The sequence below is a fragment of the Zootoca vivipara genome, chromosome 5 (genome assembly GCF_965207765.1).
Source record: "Zootoca vivipara chromosome 5, rZooViv2.hap1.1, whole genome shotgun sequence".
Classification (NCBI taxonomy): domain Eukaryota; kingdom Metazoa; phylum Chordata; class Lepidosauria; order Squamata; family Lacertidae; genus Zootoca; species Zootoca vivipara.
Window position 1 is genome coordinate 92,962,413 of NC_142588.1, and position 24,905 is coordinate 92,987,317.

The 24,905-nt window shown below is 42.9% G+C and overlaps 1 protein-coding gene across 1 annotated transcript in view; it reads right to left on the bottom strand.

Moving 5' to 3' along the window:
* Positions 1-24,905, bottom strand: part of PSMD1 (proteasome 26S subunit, non-ATPase 1) — an 81,912-nt gene that overhangs the window by 50,197 nt on the left and 6,810 nt on the right. The window contains exons 7-16 of the mRNA XM_035133918.3: positions 23,978-24,204; positions 22,965-23,028; positions 21,112-21,240; positions 19,408-19,496; positions 18,336-18,414; positions 17,637-17,810; positions 17,044-17,155; positions 16,709-16,905; positions 15,565-15,660; positions 14,481-14,545 (exon numbers count right to left, since the gene is read on the bottom strand). Of these exons, the coding sequence (XP_034989809.1) occupies positions 14,481-14,545; positions 15,565-15,660; positions 16,709-16,905; positions 17,044-17,155; positions 17,637-17,810; positions 18,336-18,414; positions 19,408-19,496; positions 21,112-21,240; positions 22,965-23,028; positions 23,978-24,204 (1,232 nt within the window). The remainder of the gene's footprint in view (positions 1-14,480; positions 14,546-15,564; positions 15,661-16,708; positions 16,906-17,043; positions 17,156-17,636; positions 17,811-18,335; positions 18,415-19,407; positions 19,497-21,111; positions 21,241-22,964; positions 23,029-23,977; positions 24,205-24,905) is intronic.

Consider the following 24,905-nt stretch of genomic DNA (forward strand, 5'->3'; position numbering starts at 1 on the left):
GAAATTATTTGCATCAGTATTCTGTGAGTTTTAAAAGGACAAGTCAAGCGTAGTTGTAAAACTTCAAGTCCTTCCCCAAAAGCCACTCCATGGCCGGTGGGCTGCTGCAGCCTCTTCTCAAACTAGGGCGGCTCTTCCTGATGAGGTGAAGGCCAAGCTATGGGGAGAGTTTGTTCCTGGAGGGCTGTGCTTCCCCATGCTCTCAACGTGTGAGCTATGTGTGGAATGCTGCAAAATAAGACAGCCTAACATATTTAAACCCATATTTTATTTCTCATATAAATGTTTACTTCTCAGCATGGCCTTAAAACAAACGAAACCGGGATCTAGTAGGTGCTCAATCATGTTCCCTGGCTCCTCATGACTTTGGTGCAGGACTCCCTTGGTTGGTGAGTCGTCTGTATCAATGGTTCTCAAACTTCTTTCTCCCACTGTTCACTTCGATACTGCTGAACTCAGCAGACTATGTAGGAAACTATTTGTTCTACATTTTAGAACACACACACACACACCCTTCCGCTTATGGATTAAACATCATGGGTATGTGGGGACCGGCATAACTGTCAAAACCAGGGGACTTGCTTGGAAAATCACAGTCTCACTCTCCATTGTAATGAGAGAGAGTATCAATAATGAGTCAGTCAGATCTAGTACAGATACTTGAGACTTTCCACAAACCATCTGCATGGAGCCACAGGACCACCATGGTCCACAAACCAGAGTTTGAAAACCTCTGTGTTCTACATGAAAAAAGCCACAAAAAAGCATTCACATAGACAAATGACACACAGAGATTATTAAGAAATGTCCTGATTACTATTCTGAATAGTGTTATACCCCACCCTTAAGAAGCACTTAGTAGGCTTCATCCCTTCTTAAACTCCACCTTCAGTGAGTTGTTAAAAGGGAGGCTGTCAACAGTTTGCCGTCTAGATTCTGAAGCTTTGCCGTCTAGATTCTGGGCGCCCAGGAGAGAAGTGTGGGTTTGCCGTCTAGATTCTGGGCGCCCAGGAGAGAAGTGTGGGTTCTAGAACTCGGGGAGTGAACATCTATCAGTTGTGGGGAGTCCCCCCGCCCCTGACTTCAGCTCTGGGCACAGACCCTGCAAAAGAAGCGGTTTCATTCATGTCCTTCAGAAGAAATGTCTGCCACTCAGCTGAGCATAAGAGGGCACAAGCAGTGCAAGAAAAAGGGAGGCATCAATGCTGAAGTTATATTTAATATCCAACTACCCCAACCCACAGATGGCCATACGCAGCTGCAGGAATCTCCACTCTTACCCTACAACAGAGACTATTGCTGCAGGGTTTGCAAGGTCCTGGTCCCAGTGAATTCAGAATGGGAACTAAAGTTCAAGGCATTTGAGAAATATTGGTTCAAGACTCTGTATGAGCCACATAAGGGGCTGATTACTCTCTTAAGGCGGTTCATACTGCTGGTCCCTGCAGCCCAGCAGTCTCCTCTGATTAGCAGTGGCCCTCCAAGATATCAGACTGGGGTCTCTCTCAACCCTGCCGCTACCTGACCCTTCTAAGTGGAGATATCAGGGCCTGATCCAGGGATTCTCTGCTTGCACAGCACGCGTACACACACAAAACACCACTGAGCTATGGGACCTGACTGGATTACAAAATCTTTCTGCCATCTTGAAGAAGGGTTCTCAAAGTTGGGGGGGGAAAGTTGAAACCACTTGAATAACCCGATTGGCAGACATGCAAATTTCAGAACAAATAAAAGTGGTTTTATTTACACTATGTTGTAAATATGATTGCAACTGCAGACTTGTCAACCCTGTCTCGGTTGTTGTTTCCTGTAGAGTATGACAAAAGTGTCCATTAGGGAGAATAATGACGGCCCCAGAGCATTAAAAAAATGGTTTGATCATCAAAGAAATTAGTGTAACATCCATCAGAACACTTAGCCTTTAAATGCCCTCATTATTTATGGAAGAGAACTGTAATAGCTTGAACACAATGCCTTTTAGACAAGGTTGGTAAAACTTCACGAGAGGTTACATCATCCATATGTTAAGGGTGGGCAGCAGAGAGGTTGGAAGTATCAAAGAAAACAATTTATCCAGCAGCAGAGCTGGCTGATCCAGGGCAAAGGGGAAAGAGAAAAGAAGCTTTGAATGGTGCTCATATCTCCAGAGAAATTGGCTTTACTGAAAAAATGCCTAACCAGGGAACAGTGGGGCTGAAATGGAGAGAGAAGACTTGTGACGTGTAAGAGGCTTCTTAGGTCATTTCATGCTTTAATGAAATTATATTTTCAAATTTTCATGAGCCAAAAATGAATTCTGAATCCCAACTATCTCAGCACACTCACGGTAACAACAGATCCATCTATCTATCTATCTATCTATCTATCTATCTATCTATCTATCTATCTATCTATCTATCTATCTATCTACAGTATGATCACTTGTCTGAACGAATGATTCTTAACCATTACAGGAAGGATGAGAATCAGCATGTTAAAATCAGGAGTTTGGTAATCAAGTCCTATACTCTGTCTTGTGAAGTTAAAATATTCAATTCACTACTAAAAGCAAACACACGTTTAAAAAACAAAAAAAAAATAACAAACTACCCCTGGCATCACCCATTTAGTCCGATTTCCAGAAGTGTTTTTGCAATTCTCATCGCCTAGCTGCTAAAGGTTTCCCAGTAGTGATGTATGGAAGTGAGAGCTGGACCATAAAGAAGGCTGATCGCTGAAGAATTGATGCTTTTGAATTATGGTGCTGGAGGAGACTCTTGAGAGTCCCATGGACTGCAAGAAGATCAAACCTATCCATTCTGAAGGAAATCAGCCCTGAGTGCTCACTGGAAAGTAGTGATGTATGGAAGTAAGAGCTGAACCATAAAGAAGGCTGATCGCCAAAGAATTAATGTTTTGAATTATGGTGCTGGAGGAGACTCTTGAGAGTCCCATGGACTGCAAGAAGATCAAACCTATCCATTCTTAAGGAAATCAGCCCTGAGTGCTCACTGGAAGGACAGATCCTGAAGCTGAGGCTCCAATACTTTGGCCACCTCATGAGAAGAGAAGACTCCCTGGAAGAGACCCTGATGTTGGGAAAGATTGAGGGCACTAGGAGAAGGGGACGACAGAGGACGAGATGGTTGGACAGTGTTCTCGAAGCTACCAACATGAGTTTGACCAAACTGCAGGAGGCAGTGGAAGACAGGAGTGCCTGGTGTGCTATGGTCCATGGGGTCACGAAGAATCGGACACGACTAAACGACTAAACAACAACAACAGCTGCTAAAGGTACCGACAGAAACCAAGAGGGAATTTACAAAGGTTAACACTGTAATCATTCATGAGTGTTAACACTAACCGTTTTTTTGGTCTCTTTGATGAATACCATAGAGAAAAGGACAATAAAAAGCGCAAAAAAGACACAAGTTTTAAAAGAAACTAAAATTCAGCAATAGAAAGTAACTGGCAAACAATCTGGATGGAATAATGCACTTATTTTAATCAATTCTGCATGTGCCTTTTTGACACAGGAGCTTCCTTTCTCCTGCTGAAAGGGAGAGAGACAGGAAGCACATGTGCCTGCCTGCCTCTCTCGCTTTATACCAGACCTCTGGCTTTTGCACTTCTTTTCCCCATCCACACCCAAAGAGGTGTGGACCGTGACATTGTGCAAAAATCACGATGGCCTGCTTGGGTGTGTCAAGAGGCAAGGAGGAGAAGGTGTCTTCTCCTTCCCTCTGCACAACATAGAATTGCCTTGCATCAAGCCAGGACCAACTGCTTGCATTGCAAAAGTAACTCGCCCCAAGATGAAAATTGTATGCTATATCGCAAGGGTAGCTACCGTAAACTTTTTTTTGTGAGTGTGCCATATTCACCCTCCAGGAGCGATATACGGTATTAGTAGTGCATGTGGCCAACCTACTTTTTCTTAAACAAAAACATTTCCAAATATATATAAAAATTGTCCAGTAGCACCTTAGAGGCCAACTATGTTTGTTCTTGGTAAAAGGTACCTGAAGAAGTGTGCATGCACACAAAAGTTTATACCAAGAACAAACTGAGTTGGTCTCTAAGGTGCTACTGGACAATTTTTAAATATATTTCGACTGTGTCAGACCAACACGGCTACCTACCAGAATCTAAAGCCGGGACACTGAGGTCGAGACCTTCTCGGTAGTGGCGCCCGCCCTGTGGAACGCCCTCCCAGCAGATGTCAAGGCAATAAGCAACTATTTTACTTTTAAAAGACATCTGAAAGCAGCCCTGTTTAGGGAAGTTTTTTATGTTTGAGGCTGTATTGTTTTTAATATTTGGTTGGAAGCCGCCCAGAGTGGCTGGGGAAACCCAGCCAGATGGGCGGGGTATAAATAATAAATAATAATAATAATAATAGGCACAGAGAACTAGGAGGCTGTTGTCTCATACTTGATACGCATGTTGGATTGCCAACACCTGAGGTCCAATGTCTCCTGGTGTTGCCCACTGCTGCATGCTATAGCAAGCAGCAAGCCTGCCCGAGAAGCACCCACCCACCCGCCAAGCCATCCCAAGAACAAAGCAAGGAGTTATCAGAGTTGCTCCTACTACTTGACTTTTCTCCAAAACACTGTGTCCCCTGCACTCATGGCAAAACAAGACACCCCCTTCCTCCAACAATTCACCACCAGGTTCTCAACTGCTCACACAACTCAACCCCTCTGCCTGCAACACAGTTTTTAGCATTTAGAACACTCGGTTTAGTTAACTGTGCATACCTTGTAAATGGGTTCTTCAAATTTACACGAAGAGCCATTTTATTCTACGAGAAGCACTTTGTGATGGAATAAATTATTCCAGAACACTTATTTCAGAGGGACTGCAATCTGAGCTAGTATGAAGTTCCTGAAACACATATGCGAAGGGACACTTGCATTGAGCAAAATACCATAAACTCCCCAAGTGTCCAACTCCCACAAAAATATGTTAATTAAGTTTTCAACTCAATTACATTTTATGACTCAATCAGCTCACCGTTTTCCAGCTTCGCTATAGAATCTCAGTTGCCAAACACATTCTGAAATGCTCCACAGGAGGGGGAAAAAATAAACCAATTGATTTAACAATTTAAAAGCATAACTGCTATAAGGGGGGCTGTGTTAGTCGTGATTAAAAAATCTGAATTAGCAGACCAGCACTTTTAAGACTGAGAAGATGCTACGGGAAAAGCCTGAGCACTCTCCTTCGCTGGGGGCTAGAGCGGCCTGTCAGAAAGAGCACTGGGCCAGTGGAACATTTACAGCCCAGCTTCCTCAGTCTTCAAAGAGGGCTCTGCCCTGGAAAAGCCACAGTACAAACCCCACCAGTTATCAAGCAGAGTCCTTTAAGTACCGTAGTACTTGGCTGCAGTTTACAAATGAGCTAAGCCACATTAATCGGCTTCCAGACTCATTTATTTAGAAGATCTATATCTCATTTTCCAGTATGTGTGCAACCTGGCTTGCAACAATAAACAATTAAACTTGAGAACCAACACTTTAATCATAAAAGAAAATGCCGGCTACTTAAGACAAATCAATATTAGGGGGGGGGGAATCAAATGCCCCCAACGATAAAGGTTTTGCACTCCTGGAAACAAGCAAAATGATTCTTCAGTTTAAATGAGATTGCTCCATGGTGTTCAGTGTCATGTGCAAAAATCTGCTCCAGTTCCAGTACTCCAGCTACACACTTCCTGTATTCTGGAATTTCATATCCATCTTCACAATAAATCTTGCAAAGGCTTGGGCTTTCCAGGCCATGCCATCATGTATATTAGAAAAAAACATCTGGGCAGTAATCATAGTGACACTGTAATTTTGTTAACTAGATCCTGAAAATGTGATTTCCCTTTCCTGGAAGACCATCAGTGTTTAATCCTTATGTAAATACTCGCTGTTTAGCGGGGACTTCCGACGAGCCCAGGAAAAAAGCTTCATCCACTGAGGTAGTTGATATAACTTCACCTTGACAGAAATTTTCCCCCTTGGTAGCAAGCAGGAGGAGTCTGTTCTGAAGCTGTTGTTCACTAGCCATCTCAAAGACATAACTCAGAAACACCATCTCTGCCAAACCATATAAAACAAACAACTTTTCCGTGATTCCTAAGGTTTTGTGCCATATTCCATAAAGACTGTTCAAGGTGCCACAGAACTTTTTGCTGCATTTGCTGCTATGGGCAAAGAAATGTATTATGGGGGGGTGCTATCATAGTCAAGATTCAATGTCAACAGATGCCGAAGAAGATTCCAGGTTATCATCTATACTATATCACGATCTACCTGTTGGACGTGCCTGATCTATACAGAACTAGTTACTACATGACGCCGCCCTGGAATCTTCATTGATGAAGGGTTGCTAATAAATACAATAAATAACAGCAAAACCAAAATAAAATACGTAAATTGGGAAGAAAAATGGGGAGAATTTATGTCTTCTAAAAGTTGGATAGTTGTTTATTTCGTTGCATATATGTAAGCCATTACATTAGGCACCAGGTGAAACATTCCTCTCCTCCCAGGCCTTTGGCGGATTAAACAATTTATGGCCTTTTAAGCTGTGGGGGTGTGTGGTGTTGTTATTTTGTTTGCTGTTATGCTATGTACTTTGGGGGTTTTATGCTGTAAATCACCCTGTGATCCCTGGGTGAAGGGTGATAACATATATAATGATAATTAAAATAATAATGAGATAAAAATAATAATTTTATTATTAATATTAATACATGCAGCATTGCAGGGCTCTCTCTCTCTATGCCCCACCATTGCTGCCTTATACCACTCATAAGGAGCTGGGCTGTTGTTACTTACTGGCAAGGGCAATGCACTCTGCCATTGCTCAAAGACAAGATGACCATTGCTACGTATTTTTCAAATATGGGCCCTTGCTCTGGAAATGCTTTCACAGGCCGAGACTTTTCTCACTAATGAGGCATCCCGTTTCCCACAGGCAGTCGAAGTATGCTCCATCTTAAGTGCCGGCCTTTGTTCAGTGCTTCCATGTGGAGAGAATCTTCCCTGGAAATGATTCAAAGCTGTGATGATAAGCTGGGAGCTTACATTTCTCTCTCTCCATAGGCAATCAATATAATGGTTTAAAAGCCAGCACTTGCACACACATGTTCTCATCGGGTGATGAAATCTTGATATCTTCCTTTGGGTGGGGGGGGGGGTGCCGACAAATCTCTGCAAACAAACTCCCCTGCATGCTGTTGACAGCTAAACTGCTTGAGAATGTGTGGTGTGTCTGCCCTGGGTCTCCTGTTCAGATTCTGAGCTCTCACTTCAGAGGAGTTTGCATGGCAAGTAACTTTAGAGTAAATAAAAGTTTTAATGAAGCCCACAAGAGGATTTGGAATGCTCTGTGCCAATGCCTTCTCTGACTGTAGTGTTCCATCTATTTGTTGACTTTTCTAAGCTTTGTTGGGTGAATTCCTCAACACATTTCCTTTAAAATAAACTGCTGCAATTTCACTGTGGGTGTTAGTCAGAAAAGTTGAATTGTACACAGAACTCTGTAAACATAGCAAATCTTGGAAAACTGATCTCAAGGACTTGGTGCCAGTACTAGTTTTAATCTGTTGTTGTTGTTTAAACGGCAAGAGTTTTTGTTTAGGAGTTTCCCCCAGCAGCCTATTGAAGTTGCACCAGGTCTGCTGGTACAATGAGTTCTGCCTTTTTAATTCATAGAATCATAGAATCATAGAGTTGGGAGAGACCACAAGGGCCATCCAGTCCAACCCCCTGCCAAGCAGGAAACACCATCAAAGCATTCTTGACATATGCCTGTCAAGCCTCTGCTTAAAGACCTCCAAAGAAGGAGACTCCACCACACTTCTTGGCAGCAAATTCCACTGTCGAACAGCTCTTACTGTCAGGAAGTTCTTCCTAATGTTTAGGTGGAATCTTCTTTCTTGTAGCTTGAATCCATTGCTCCGTGTCCGCTTCTCTGGAGCAGCAGAAAACAATATTTCTCCCTCCTCTATATGACATCCTTTTATATATTTGAACGTGGCTATCATATCACCCCTTAACCTTCTCTTCTCCAGGCTAAACATACCCAGCTCCCTAAGCCGTTCCTCATAAGGCATCGTTTCCAGGCCTTTGACCATTTTGGTTGCCCTCTTCTGGACACGTTCCAGCTTGTCAGTATCCTTCTTGAACTGTGGTGCCCAGAACTGGACACAGTACTCCAGGTGAGGTCTGACCAGAGCGGAATACAGTGGTACTATTACTTCCCTTGATCTAGATGCTATACTCCTATTGATGCAGCCCAGAATTGCATTGGCTTTTTTAGCTGCTGCATCACACTGCTGACTCATGTCAAGTCTGTGGTCTACCAAGACTCCTAGATCCTTTTCACATGTACTGCTCTCAAGCCAGGTGTCTCCCATCCTGTATTTGTGCCTTTCTTTCTTTCTTTTTTGCCCAAGTGTAGTACCTTACATTTCTCCTTGTTAAAATTCATCTTGTTTGCTTTGGCCCAGTTGTCATTTTGAAGTGTGATCCTGTCCTCTGGGGTATTAGCCACCCCTCCCAATTTGGTGTCGTCTGCAAACTTGCTCAGGATGCCCTCAAGCCCATCATCCAAGTGAATTCAAAAATAAGCATGGGCTAAATTTATTCTCATGTTGATGTCCTTGCTAACATATCTCTTCTGTTTTGCATTCTAAAACGTGCTTCAGGAGAAGTGGATAATGCTTGACATTTATATACCGTGTTTCTCAAAAAAATAAGACACCGTCTTATATTTATTTTTCCTTAAAAAAAAACACGGTGGCTTATTTTCAGGGATGTCTTAATTTTTTTTATTAAGTATGGTACAGTTTAACCTACAAGGTTAAACTGCCTCTCACTATGGCTTATTTTCGGGGTATGGCTTATTTTTGGAGAAACACGGTAGCACTTTCCAAATATTTCAGGCACTTTGCTCATTTATTGCTCCTTATCTTAATGTTCCCTACAAGATGATGGTGATGATGATAATTTATTATTTATACCCCGCCCATCTGGCTGAGTCTCCCCGCCACTCTGGGCGGCTCCCAATTGAATATTAAAACAACACAGCATTAAATATTAAAAGCTTCCCTAAACAGGGTTGCCTTCAGATGTCTTTTAAAATTAGAGAGACATCTTAAAAAGACTGAAATAAGTTCAAGTTGGAGGCATCCTTTGAAGGCATGTGAGACTAGAAAAGGAAGGTGTTGCAGACTGGGCTTTTGGCTACAGTAGTTTTTAAAGCTATTTACTCCACTTTATCCTTCATGATATAGACTCTTGGCACAGAGTTGGATCTGGCTGGTAAGTAGCCTCCAGCTCAGTTTCCTCTGCTTTCAGGTAAAAACTGCTTTCAGGCAGAGAAGCTTTTCAGGACTTGTCTAATGATCCAACAGATCTTTTTAGGGAGACACATTAAAGCATTCCATACACCAATTGAGCTTGCAGCCCCCTTCATCCCTGGTTGCAGAGGAAAATAAGGTTTTTTAAGTGTGACTACATCTAGTTGCATAAGTTCTGGGAACTGGGAGAGTCAGAGTGGAAGAGCCAATGCAGCATGTGGGGAGCATCTTGAGTCCTGTGTTTATTTTTCAGCGGCTCTCTGCATCTTTTCCTTTATGCCACCTTTCCTGCTCACAGCTGTGGACTACAAATCTTGCTCGGCTGCCGACGTTTATGCAATGCTCTTCTACCCCATTGGCGCAGTTTATACAATATTTATCTCAGTTGTTTGAAAAACACCATTTAAGTGACTTGAGATTTCTTGGTGTTTTGAATTTTAAAAAGTCAGTTGCGGGGGAAAGAGAGACTATGCCCAAAAGAGTATTTATCTTTCTGGAGTCTTTGTTGTCAGGTTTCAAAGCAAAAGGTCTCTTTCATTTGCTGTCTTCAGTTTAGCATTTCTGCTTCAGGAAGCTCAGCTTGGCCGTCCTTCTTCTAATGTTTGGCAAACATTTCAGTGGGCTTTTTAAAATTATTATTCAGGAGAGAAAAATTATTTTGCAATGTGAATACAAAGCAAAAATGGGAAAGTGCAGGTCCTTCACCCCCAAAGCGTTTTGGTATATTCTGTAGGCATCTGTTTGGTAATCGAAGAATCTCAGCCTTCATTAAGAAACGAGAAAATGCATCCATAGCTGTAGATGTTAAGATGTGAGTGCACAGTGCACTGTAACTGGACAAATTGTATTTAAAGTGTTATTGCCTTGGGTTTAAATTGTGCCCTTGGTGGGCAGAAGGAATTTCTGCCTGTAGGGGATGGGGGTACAACCCAATACTCCCATCCAGTTGTGCTGTATCACTCACAGTTTGGGAGGGTATCCCCTGACCTTCAGGGGTGACCTTTTGAGGGAAATGACAGCCAGGAAGTGGTACAAATAGAACTCCACATTCAGTCATTTTGGATCCAAAATGTCAGAAGCTGCTTTGCACCATATAAGAATATTCTGGTCATCCTAGACCAGCCTTTGGGGGCCACATATAGAAGAATATGGCGAAAAACGGACAAGCACATAATTGTTTTCTTTGTAACTCGGTTTCAAAAGTGGGCCCTAAGTCCTTTTGGAGTAGACACACAGATTAGTTGTGTAACTACCGGTACCAGCCAGGTAAAATACAGTGTAACAGAATTAAATCTTTTTTTAAAAAAAAAAGATTACAATACCTAATTCTTATTTGCCAGAAGGCAATCATAGTGACTGAGATCTCTCAGCCTGAGCTGCAAATCTGCAATAGAGGGGCAATGCCACCAGCCCACTTCACAAGGGTGTTGAAGATTGAGTTAAAATTAGGAATGTTTGAGGAATTCAGTCTTTGCAAATGCCAATAAAAAAATGACCTGATCGCAGGTCGGAAATAGCTATTTCCTGATTTTGCACTTTCCTGAATGTTGCAACATAAGCTCTTGGCAATTAAAATACATTATGCTAGGGTTGCTGTTGTTGTTAAATGTATATATACTCAGATAAAAGTAGGAACGGAATGGAATTATGTAAAAATGATACAGATCAGAATAACACAGACTGGGCTATCTCTAGCTAATGCAGACGACACACTCTCAATAGCGGTGTTTCTCAGCGCCACTGAAAGATTTAGTGGGTGAATGGCACTCATCAGCTCCAGCACTCATGCCATGCCCAGAGAAGACACAACCGAATGGATAAACTCAGAAAAAAGATAACAGTACAATTTGGCAGGAAGCTCTCAATTCCAGATTATTTTTTATACTTGGCCGGGGGGGGGGGGGAGCTGCAGTGAGGTCGAAGAGCTAAAACTCTTTTATTAGAACCAGTTGGGGGGGGGGTCACCGAAAAGTATGGAAGGAGTGTGTGGAATTTGCCTTCTGTGTAAGCACACACACAGAGGTCAACTGAAGAGTACCAGTTCCCTTCCGGCAATGGCTGTTCCACACTTGGCTTGGTGGGGAGGGCAGACTCCGCTGTGCCACACATTTAGCACAACAGCTCCACAGAGACACCTGCTGCCCACGCAGGGGAAGGGGAGGAGTGGTACACAGAATTATACGTGGCACTTTCTGGGGAAAAAAGGGGAAAGGAAAGGAAGCAGGGTGGGTAGGACACATTTATGGCTGCAGGATGACACACAGCTACAAATGATGGCCCCGTCTCTCAGAACCGACCAGATGACAAATTTGTTTAAGACTGCACTTATTTTGGCCCTCCTCTTCCTTTCCAAAGGAAATCCAGAAGGGGCTATCAATGAACCACACAAAGGAAAAATGAAACCATACTGTTACACATCATATTTCAAAAGAAGAACAGGATCTGATGGGCTTCTTCAGGGAGATCATTCCTCAACTGGGGTGCCACTACCAAGGCAAACCTACCATAGACACCAGAAAACTTTAGATCTAATAAGGTAGGTGGAATGGGGAGCAGGACTTCTCCCATTAAAGCGGGGTTTGGTGGAGTACATGTTGCAGAAAAACTATTAGGAATGTGAGCTCCCCTTTTGAGCAGAAACTGGGACCGATTCTCCAAAGCTGTGAGTTGCAGCCCATGAAGGAATAAGGTGAAAACATCAGTTAGTATAACGTATAAAAAGTGCTTGCGGCCTCTGCTTGTTGAACTTAAAAACCTTCTGCACAGATTCTGGATTCAATGTAAACGGAAGACAGAATTGGCCGTCAGTGTTAGCAGTGCAGATGAACATTACCCAGGGCCCTGTCTAACACAGCTATTCTCAAACTTTTTTCTCTGGGCCACATTTTCAGAATAAAAATTTGCTCGCGCCACACCAGTTTTTTTATTGATAAGAAGTACATAGGAAAACAAAAAGAAACAACTCCCAGCAGCGCTTGATTTATAACTTAGAGCACAACTATTTCATAATATGAAAATATAAAACATAAGAACAGGAATCATTACCAAAATAGAATATTGATTGTTCTTGAATCTTCCTGCTGTACTTCCCACCGTCTCCTGCTACGTCAGTGTGACGTGCTGTACTCTATGAGAACAACTGGCCTAATTTGAAAGGGCTGTGGATTGGACTCTGAAAATTCCTACTGTCCAGTTTTACAATCTACCATTAGTACAAAAGAGGGGCGGGGGAGTTAAAATTTGTGAACTAATGAAAGCATTCAAACCGAATTCCATCTTCTGAACCCAAGAATCAATCAATTTATGCTAGGCCAGTATTTCCTACTCCGACTGGGAGTTGCTTCCCAGAGTCTCAGGCAGAGGGCCTTCCCATCATCTGAGACTTGGCCCTTTTTTCAATCCCAGGGGCTGAACCTCGGGTCTTTATTTTATTTATTAAAGTATTTATATGCCACCATCTCATGAAATATCATGGTGATGCACAGCAATGCATATATAATAAAACTTAAAATCTTCTGCATGCAAATATATGTACTCTGCAACTAAACTAAGTTTCCTTCTCCTTGAGCCTAAAAGAAATGCTCTACCGTTTTTGTTTTTAAACACTGTTAGCCACCCCAGGTTAGTGCGAGTTATATAAATTCAAATTAAATAAATTGTACATTGCAGTTTAATTCAAGAATATTTGGAAACACTTCTCTCTCTTAAAACACTCATTGTACAAGAGTAACTTAGCAAGCCGACATTCACATCCTCAAGAATGACTGCAATTTATTTTTCTTAAAAGTTAACTAGCATTCTTGGCTTGAATATTATCCATCCTTGATCTGATACTTCCCAGACACTTCATTGATACTATGTCCTCTTAACAGGACTTCACACACTTAATTCCACTTTTGGCAACTCCTAGTGGAAAGCTTCAACAAGAGTTATACTGAAAGTGCAGAGACGGGTCTCATATGCCTCTCAGAAAAGCACCTCCATCCAACCCTCTCCAGCGCCACCAAACAAAGGCTGAACTTAATATATTCATCCATCTCTTCCGAGAGCTTCACACTTATCCATATGCCTTCTTTATTGGTCTGAAGGCAATCTGCTCTGGAAGCCCCAAGGCTCAAGCATATGAAAATGTGACTACAAAACACCCACAGCCAGTTGCACAATTCAGACAAACGCAGACTTGAATAAATTTGCCGTCAGAATTTTTGTTTAATAAAAGCCAGCAGGGATGAGGCCATACAGTACATGTCTCCCTGGGAAGGGGATTCCAAAGCTGTGGGACAACCACTGAGGACCTGCCAGCGTAAAAGCATTCAGTGGCAAGGGCACTTATCTCAGTGCTCAGACAGAATCAGGCAAGTGTAGGTGGTCCCAACCCATTTAGGGCTTTAAAGGCCCAAGTTGGCACCTCGAATTGGGCTCAGAAATGAACATGCAGCCAAATGAAAGTGACACAGTGCACATGAAATGACCTGAACACCAGCTCTCACAAACAACTGTGTTCTGTACCAGTTGCTGTTCCTGAACAGCCTTTAAGGGTGACCCCATGGAGAGCACACTGAAATAATCAAACCTGGACATAACCATGTCATGCACCATTGTGCCGGAGTCTTCCTTCTCTAGTTAGGGTCCCAGCTGTCAAACTGGCCTAAAGCTGGTAAAAAGGCCCTCCTAGTAACCAATGTCATCTGCCTGCCTCCACAGGCAGCAGAGAACCCAGGAGGGCTCCCAGAATGCGTTTCTGGCCTTTCAGGGGAAGAGTGATCCCATCCAGACAGGCCTTCCAAATGGAGCACTTCTGTTTTATCCAGATTAACTTTCAGCTTGTTAGCCCTCAACTAGCAACTACCTTGTTGATTTTTATTGAGGAGTAGCACTTTCTGCCACACACATCCAGTAAACTAAGTCACCATCCACACCCAATGGGCAGCTTCAAAGACTCAGCCCATTAAGGAGATTCCCAGCTCGCTTCTTTATCTCTCATTCTAACACAGCATTAAGCGTTCCACAAATTGCTATTCTGCAAGCACTCAGCTGAGACCAAGTTAGTGTGCAGCAAGTGGAGTATAAGGGAATCCCTAGAACTTCAGATGAATCTTACTGCAGACCACAGAAGGGATGGAAACAGAAAGTGTACCTGAACAAAATGAAACCCAGTGATTCAACAGCTGCGCGTCTCACATCATCATTGACATCACTCACCTAATAAAAAAGGGGAAAAACAGCAAAAAGTCAGGGCAAAATACCTAAAGTGTACAGAAGTGTACAGAAATATCTAGAAGGTAAAGGTAAAGGGACCCCTGACCATTAGGTCCGGTCGTGACCGACTCTGGGGTTGCGGCGCTCATCTGGCTTTATTGGCCGAGGGAGCCGGCGTACAGCTTCCGGGTCATGTGGCCAGCAAGACAAAGCCGCTTCTGGAGAACCAGAGCAGCGCACGGAAACTCCATTTACCTTCCTGCTTGGAGCGGTACCTATTTATCTACTTGCACTTTGATGTGCTTTCGAACTGCTAAGTTGGCAGGAGCTGGGACCGAGGAACGGGAGCTTACCCCATTGCAGGGATTCGAACCGCCAACCTTCTGATCAGCAAGCCCTAGGCTCTGTGGTTTAACCCACAGCACCACCTGCGTCCCAGGTCATCTAGAAGGTACTAATGCATTTTTTCCAGAGATGTGCAGATGGGATTTAAAATGGACTACAACTGTCAAATAACTGGTCTCATTAGACCATGACTTTCTTCTGCTGGAATAGGTAAAAGGTAAAAAGGGAAAGTTAAGTCCAGTCAAAGGTGACTATGGGGCTGCGGCACTCATCCCGCTTTCAGGACAAGGGAGACGGCGTTTGTCCAGACAGCTTTCCGGGTCATGTGGCCAGCAGGACTGAACCACTTCTGGTGCAACAGGACACCGTGACGGAAGCCAGAGCACACAGAAACTCTGTTTACCTTCCCGCCACAGCTGTACCTATTTATCTACTTGCACTGGCATGCTTTCAAACTGCTAGGTTGGCAGGAGCTGGGACAGAGCAACGGGAGCTCACCCCGTCGCGGGGATTCGAACCGCCAACCCTCTGATCGGCCAGCCCAAGAGGCTCAGTGGTTTAGATCACAGCGCCACCCACGTCCATGCTGGAATAGGACATAGGGTTGACTCCAACATAGTTATTCTCAAAGTAGACCCATTCAAAGTACAGTCTGCTCCAGAGCCAGCTATACTTACAGCAACATGCAACAGACGTCTGATTGCCTTGTTATTTCCTGAGCCACAGTAAGCCATTGCAACAGTATACATCCCTGAACGGCGGAGGATCGGATCCTGGGGGTGGGGAATCAAAGGAGAAAGACTCTGAATTCCTGAGCTAGATGAACCACCGGACTGACAGCTTCCTATGAGCTCACTTTCCAACTCTATTTTTAAAAAGTTGTGGTGTGATCCATTACTGAGTCGGAACATGGCTTCTTTTAAAAATACCAACACCAATTTTCCATTAAAACTGCTACCTAGGACTTACAGGAGAAACCTAAAATCCAGTTAAAATATGATGCATGACTAGCAAATCTTAAATTTATCAAAAGCTGACCAAACTAGTACTAGAAAACCCATCAGTTGAAGACTCCAGTCAGTATTCAGATTCTTGAGGAAACCTGCCTCCCCAAACAGTCCTTGCAGTCTTATTTGCTTTTGAGTTCTGAGCATCTAGAACACACTTACGCTAAATACATAATCAAGAACAATAGTATGAAGAACTTAAAGCTTTTATGCTAATCAAGGCTAAAAACTGCATATTGCCTGTACTGCTCTGTGCGATGCTGCTTTAGATCAGAGGCAGGCAGAAGACAGACGTCTGAGTAATTTCAAGTAGATCAGCAAGGATTTCTGACTCAGGTTTCTAGTAAAAACAAAGCAGATTTTACAAATCTCAGGTTTTCCCACCCCAACTGAGAAGGCAGAACACCACATGCTTTACGTCTCAATCAACAGCTAAGAGATCTTCCAACATTAATCCATTCCATATTTAGCAGCTTTTTTCGTTTAATTGTTGGTAGAGTGAGCCAGAAAGCTTGCTGGTGGCTAATTAAGTCAGTAGATAAATTTTGGCAAGACACTATACTTCAACCTTAACCATGCATCCTATAACAACATGGGGCTTTCAAGAACCTCTGCCATAAAAAAAGAAAATTTACTCTAGTTCATTATGTCTTAATTTTTACCAGATTCCTGCCCTGGGAGGCAGGTTGTTGGTTAGAAGGTGGACTATTTTACACAAACACCCTAAAGTGCTAAAAGGCAAGTATTATTAAGATACCCTGAAGAAAAAAAGCTGAAGCGGAATGGGTAGTTTTGCAGGAAGAGCTACACTCACCTTATCTCTGCAGAGGCTCTCTATGAGGGCATCTGCCTCCTCCATTCTGCCGTACATCACCAAGGCAATGCCAACTGCCAGGCCTCGCAAGATCTTCTCATGTTGGGTTTCTTGGGCATATCCCACCATGTCCTCAATTGCCTGCGCATTTTTAGACCCAAGCATCACCAGCCCAAGAGCCAGCCCAGCTGCTTCACCTTTAAGGGGGAAAAGGAAGAAAGTAAAGACAGAACAGAACAGGATTTCACCTGAACAGAGTAGACAGGGTGATGGGTTGGCCTGCGGTGGGAGGAGTAGGTTTAAGACACACATTTGTGTCCACAGCAGTTGCTTACCTGTCACAGCATCATCTTGGTACAAGTTAGTTTTGAGAAGGTCATAGACATCTTGGCGGGCAGTCCCCATGGCAGCCAAACCAAGTCCCAGGCTGCCCCCATGTCGGACAATCTGCAATAAAAGTAAGAGAGATGTTTCCTTTCTCTCCATGACTCTACTTAAAACCTCAGGAGGGCTAGAAAGATCAGAACGCAGTCCTCACTCTGGGAGTGAGACACAGAACCCAGGAACCCATTCCACTTCAACTCTTGGTAATCATTTTTCTAGTCATTCTGCATTGCAGGGGGTTGGACTCGATGACCCGTGGGACCCAACTCTACAATTCTATGCAAAATTACATTTCCATTATTTTCCTTCCTTCACTGTGATGTAATTTTCAGCATTTGAAAAAGAAAAATATTATTGATTCTTCATGAGAGCCAACCACATTTTACCTTGCACCTTTTTTTATTTATGGCCTTTATATCCTACACTTCAATAAAACTTCTGGGGCAGCTAACGTAATCGTGGGCTAAGTGCTGAGAAGTCCAGGGACCCACATGCTATCCCTAAGGCACTCAGTCGCCTATGCATCACAGGAGACGATACTTACATCATTGCTGGCATTCTTCAGCTGGTTCAGCAAATAGTCTATGATGTCACCACCATGATTGGCATGGATGAGTCCCAGGGCATAAAGCCCACCACCTTCCTGATAGGCAGACCCTGGGGACGTGTCTTTCGGCAGATACGTTGCCATTAACTGAAGAGCTTCCTTCTCATGACCCTGTAAATTCACAAGGAAAAGAGAGAGAACTATGAAGAGCTTTGGTGCGTCAGCCCAGGGGGGGGGGGGTCCATTTTCTCCCAATGGGAACTAAGCGGAACTAATTTAGTATGGATTCAATACTATGAACTTAGGAGGCACATGCATCTTGCATGCACCCTGTGATGGACAAGCAGTTTGCACTCCTTTTTGAATGCACATGTAGTAATACACACACAAAAACACAGTGAGGAACATGCACGGAGTCTGTTTTGTGTCCACAGTAAAATATAGGCCAGTAAAAGCATACTGCACTTGTAAATACAGCAGCTCGATGAAAGCGGAATTTAAAATTCTTATGTCGAAGAGTTTAATGTTACTGATAGTTGTGTAACATAAACCAGCAACAGGAGGACATATGCCACCTCTGTCTAAAAGCTGGGTCAGAACCTCCAATGTAAACAGGAGGGCCTCAATATATCCTGAAGATGACAAGCCCACCAACACTTCAGATGTTATCAAAACACTGTGATAGTTTCGTATTACCTTGTGTATGACACCGAGGCTGGCTGTAGCAGTGAACTTTGCCCAGTTGGTTGCCCTGGCAAGCCACTCCAAATTATCTCTGCAGAAAGAAATATTGGGAACTGATCTTAGTCTCAAAAGTGTTCAAACTTTCATATCACAGGAATAGAGAGTGTTTAGAAGTTGACTGCTTGTACTTCATCTGCTCTGGTCTAGTTGAACTTAAAGCTAGCAATATCTGCAGCCATAAATCTTTGTATTCCAAGACTAAAACTTTCACCATAAAGGAAACAAAATAGCTGGACACGAAGTGAATTGCACAGTTCAGAATATTATTCCAAGGTGCTCATTTTCAACCATTTGGTCAATCTGCACAAGACAGGAGCACTGTATTTCTTTCTATTGTTTTCCTGCCCTAAACAAAGCATCAGTTACACTGCATTAAAAAAAACACACATGTGAGGTTGGCAGGGTTCTAAGAGGGAGCTCTGCCTAGGGCAAAGGGTGCTTCCTAGCTCAACAAGGATCCATCTCGGAATCTCCAGTGGTTAAACCAATGCACACTGGAAGAGGAGATCATTATATGAGGGAACGACAATAAGCTGAACACCATACAAAAGTTCTCAGTCCTAAACATTAGGACCCATTCTCAAACCTAGAAAATCTGAATAAATAAATAAATAAATCCCGGACTTTCAGAAATGGCACCTTATCTTGCATTTGTGAAATTGCACACAAACGTCCCAGAACGAAACCTAAATAGTGGGACAATAGAAGTGATTACAACATTCTGGCTGTTCCTGAGCAGAAGGCTCAGTGCACCAACATATGAACTCAAGAAATGGCCTTAGGTCAAGTAAGACCACTCTTCCAAGCTGTTGGAAAAGCCTGATCGACTCTTGACTTGCCACAGGCTTCTAAAAAACGCTCTGTCCCAGCTTTCCAGCCAAGAGCATCCACATGCAAAAGCACTCTCTCAACATAATCATCTGCCATTTGCAGAAAAGGATAGAGAAAGTCTGCTCTCCTGCAACCATAGCAGATTAATTTATGCCCCCAAGAGTTGATATGCTGCTCTGCTGAAGGCTTTTACCTAAGGAACTGGTCACTGGTTGTTCCACAATGCATAAAGGAGTTTGCTATGACTGTTGCTGTGTGACAGACAGAGTTCCGCACGGCGTCCTGGAGAGGCAAAATGGAAAAGTCACCATCAAGCAAAGAGGAACACGAGTATATAGAGAAACCTCATGTGTAGCAGTGTGCTCAGGTCCTAACATGGTAACTTTCCTTTTGCCTTTTCTGTTTCTGATTGTTCAGAACACAAAATCCATGTTGTAAAGCAAATATGATCTGTATTTCTTACAGTATGCTGCCAGAAATTTGTTGACTTGTCTGAAAACTTCTGAACTGAAGCTTTTTTAAAAAAAAAAACACAAATCTCACGGGAAAGGTTGAAGGATATACATGCAGAGACAGATTAAATGATAATAAGCACAGTCTGAAGGGTATAAAACAGTACACACCTCCTCCTCTACTGATGGACAATAGGCCACTGCCTAAAACTTCAGGGAGGTTGATTCAAGGCTGAATATAATCTGCCAATGTCCACTGTTAAAAAATGCTGAACTTGGTTCCTTTGTTAACTGTCATATACTAGCCCAGCAGGAATAGTATAAATGGAGAGAATTCATGAGCAGAAGGACTTCGGGCTGCCCAGTGGAACTAGACTTTCTGCTCCACGTGCCCCCACCCCAAAAAAACAATAAAATTCTGTTATGGGTTTCCTCCAACCTTTTAGAGAAGACTTGGGGAGGGTTTAAGAGGAGTGTGTAGGGACAGGGGAGGAAACAGAGATCCTTGCACTAAGGGAAAGACCTCATTGGAGTCCTCAGTTCCCCCACTAGAACCCCCTTTGCTCTTGGATCAAGAACCCTCCTTGCTGCTATTGCATCTTAGCTTCTTCTCTTCTCTGCTGGGACAGCTCATTTGGGGTAGAACTTTCTAAAGAAATCTCCTTTTGCATATTACCTCTTTTGTGTTTTTCTCTATTTACTATGCTCTCATACCACATTTTGCTAATATGCAAGTATTCTTTGAGAATTGGAAGTAAATTTGTTTTTATAAAGGCCTTTTGCTCAAGTCTTTATTAATTTAAATATTCTCAGTATCATTACGCTCAGAGCCCACAGTGCAGAAAACAGAGGCACACTTCCTTCATGGGTTGTATTCCTTTACATTTTACCTGTTGGAATTAACAGGCCTAACTTTGCCATGTTCACTAATTTCATTGGGTCTACTCTAAGTAAGTCCCATGGACTGCAAGAAGATCAAATCTATCCATTCTTAAGGAAATCAGCCCTGAGTGCTCACTGGAAGGACAGATCGTGAAGCTGAGGCTCCAATACTTTGGCCACCTCGTGAGAAGACAAGACTCCCTGGAAAAGACCCTGATGTTGGGAAAGATGGAGGGCACTAGGAGAAGGGGACGACAGAGGACAAGATGGTTGGACAGTGTTCTCAAAGCTACGAACATGAGTCTGAACAAACTGCGGGAGGCAGTGGAAGACAGGAGTGCCTGGCGTGCTCTGGTCCATGGGGTCACGAAGAGGCGGACACGACTAAACGACTAAACAACAACAACTCTAAGTAACACTGAGCTAGACACCAGTCCTTATATTAAATAGTTAGCTGGTAAAGTAGTGCTATCTAAATGTCAAGATGCATTATTCAGCCTCAAATCCAAAATTATCTTCCAGTGCTTGAAGAAGCAAGCCCACACAAATCGTACAGGCCTTACCTTTGTGTTTTTTAGAATCATGAGGTCTGTGTTGTTGTTTCGTATTAAGAACTGCAGGTGTAACTCAATGGCCATTTCACCACTTAATATTTTAATCATTTTGGGGATCTGATCTTTCGACTCTGGGTTCTTCGTATATGCACATGCAGAAAAAGACAAAAAAATATTACTTTTCAAAATCCCACAACACCAGTGCCACCTTATCAGCCATGGTCGCTTTGGCAAGTTTACATGTACCAAGTAAAGCTAGATTTATTTTGCCACCTCCATCAATATCCATGAGATAGAGGTGTGGCCAGGCAGTTCAGTACCTTTAATGTTTCATCCTCAATATTCATTTATTGTAAAAGAATACCAAAAAAATGTATATTTAAGTATATTTCTGTAGGAAGCATTCTACCGGAGAGAGTCTTAAACCACAGCCATAACTAGGGATGGGAAGACTTTGGGCTTGTCAGACCTACAGTACTTTGTTTTTCACTAAAACCACAAGACAGAGCTAGATGCAAAACAGATACAGGTAGAATTAAGAGAATAGGATGTCTCCTGTGTGTGTTCTAGGGCGAAGTGTTTGCTTTCATTAACAGGACTGAGCTAAGCTCACAGTACTTGCATTCAGAATTCTATTCCTGTTAGCTTTTTTAATTTCATCAGCCAAATTTAGGTAGGAAAAGTAGTTTTGTTATTTCCACTGCTAAACAACCAGGAACGAGAAAACCTTCATCACCTACTGCAAATCATGCAGGGATCTACCAGTAGTTCCCAACCTACTTTCTACCAACCCTACTTTAAGCTAATCCCTCTCAATTCTGTCTTTTTCCAATTGCATTCCAGCATTAAGTTAAGGAATACATCTGGGATAATTTCTGCATGTGTTCACCTTGGCAGCGCTTATTTTTCACAAAGGAAATGATTTGATACACACTTCTTCCCAAATGCTCACTCAAATAGCATAGAATCTCCACAATTGCATGGAATCTTTACTTCTTCACTCAAGACTAGCTGCTTTTTTTAAAAAAAAACGTTTGCATCTGCTTGAAGGTCATTTAATTTTCTTGTAACGTCCACACAAGCAACAAAAAGCCAAGTCAGTGCACACTTGGAACACTGCCACGGGTGGAGGCCAATGGAGAGCGCCAGATAAGACTGACTCTTGTTAGAGGAAGGCGACATAAAAAGCCCTACATTTAGGGTAATTTCTTTTCTTTTCTTACCCTGCTGTATTTGGTGCTTTCTTCTCCAAGAGTCACAAGCAGCTGCAAAGTGCGACTTTTTCAACTTAAATATTTACAACTGCAATCAATGACCAAATAAGGCATTATTTTGTTTCCTACTTTCAAGGGCAAACCTTTATAACACACACTAATGCACCGAACAGTAAAACAGCAATAAATCTTTACGTGGGCTTCATAGGGCAGCTCTGATCTTTTATTGTAGGAAAAACACACTGCATTAAGCAAGCATTCCATCCCCGAAAGATATGGAATTAGTAACTCTCTCATCCCTAGAAGTCACAGTTATCTGAGGGTGATGTGTTGTATAGGTTCTGAAAGTAGTAAAATCACAGCAGCCAAGGTCAAGTTGATCTAGGACTATAATGCTGGGATTGTGTGCTTTGGGGAAGAGAATATACTCCGTGCTCTACAGCCTTTCAAGGCTGCAGTGAGACAACTGTGCAATGCCTCTGCTTGCTTTATAGTTGGTTCTCTGTTTTATAGCAACATATGCAAGGATGTTGTGATTTTAATAATACTGTGCATTACCCTGAAGCCCACAGGATAAAATGCAGTCAAGAAATCTTATGAAATAAACAAACTATGCATCAAAGATGCTTTACATACAGCAACACTTACGGTTTGGACAGCCTTCACTGCAGCAACGGGACTATTTGTCTTTTCTTCTGTCTCCATGGTATCACTATTAAGAAAAGAGAGGGAAAAACAGTCTAACTTGCATTGTAACCTATGCCAAAACTATTGAGAAGGGCACAAGCATCAATAAGGGAATGAACATTTCATTTCACAGTCCTAATGCTTCTACAAGTCTCCACACCTCTTAAAACAAGAGAGAAAAGGCAACTGTGTTTCTCATGTCCACAACTATGAGACCAGTCAATACAGTCAGCAGAATCAAATGCTGAAGCTTTTTCTGCACTTGACCACTGAAGATTGCAGTTGTGGGAATACATATTTGAATCCCCCACCACCACCAATAGCAGGAGTATGCCTTTCCCTTTATGTACAACTTTGCAAGGCTGACTCCATCTCCCTTCTGTGCCCTTTTTTCTATAGGGAGCCTTTTAAAAAAAGGTATATATAAACACCGACAAATGGGAAACACTGGCCTGCGAGCGCTCTGGAAGTTTATTTCTAAGAGACACATAAACCACAGCCATAAATAGTGGTGGGGAGACTTTGGGCTTGTCAGTTCTACAGTACTTTGCTTTTCACTAGAACTGTAGGGGGAAATCTGTGGCTATCCTGGCAGGGGGATGGGACTCAGTATCTTAAACCAAACTACAAGTTCCCAGATTATTGCTGGAGAGGAGGAGGTACAATTTTGTTGTGTAGATACAATGTCTGAAGTGTGTACAGTATTTACATACACTCAGGGGAGAAGGAAAATGCACAGGGTACACTGCTTGGTCCTCTTCCCTTTAGTTCAAGAAGCAGATTCCCTGAAATCTAACCGAACCCCCCCCCCCCTGTGCTCTGGTTAAATCCCAAGGCTAGCTCTGCCATACGCCACATTGGAGGGCAATTCATCTTGCAGCTCAGCACCTGACAGTATTTGTGTCTTCAAGCCACATGCCCTCCATTTGTGTCTTCAAGCCACATTTGGATGCTTCTCGAACAAGCTCCCTTACCCTTCCTTCTCTGACCCTGGGACAGTCCCTGTGTTGGTTGACCCAGGCACAGAATGAATAGGGGTGCCAACAGTGCGGAGGTTCTGGATAACGGAAGAGAGGAACTGCTGGCTGGCACTTTCATACAAGTCAAAGCAGATCTGGTAAGCCATGAGAAGGTTGTCCTCCTTGACCAGCTTCTCCAAGATGTCGCTCACGGCCTGCGGATCATCCAAGAAAATGAGGCACTGTGGGAGAGAGAACAGAAGAAAAGTCAGAGGGTGTCTCAGCATGGAAGTAGGAGTTTCATAAGGCCAATGATTTCTTACATTATGTAAAATTTACTAGAATCATGTATCTGAACCCCATTCCCAATGAGCTCATGTTAATGTTTGGAGTGGGGGGGTGTTCCCCATTTCTATGCTTTTATAGGCATTATTATAGTGGTTCCTGCATACCATTGACACCACTATAATATACCAAACAAGTCCCTGAAATGTCACCTGAAATAAATCTTCCTCTCTTCCCCTTTGTACACCTTCACAACTCTGAGGCAGGCTACACAGAGTTAATAAGTAGTTTTGTTCCACCCTCTCAGCTTTGTGGCTGAGCAAAAATGTAGAGTCCGAGGGTTGAAGTTGTTCCTACCACCCAACGGAACTCCCCTGAGATTCTCTTCTTCCATATCTTCCCTGAACCCTCCCAAATCTGCTCTGAGTTCCCCCAATCCTCCAGTTTCGTGGCAGAGGCGAAAGCCATTCCACTCATGCAGTGACTTCACTAATTCCACCCCAACCCTTTTCACTATCCCACTCTGGCTTCTTTCAAGCACTAATCTGTTAAGAGCATTAACAACCAAAAGGAAAAAAAAGTTTCACAACCAAAACAAGTTGTCAAAACACATCAAAACAGCTGATGTGTTTTTAAAGCACTCAACATAGTGGGTGCT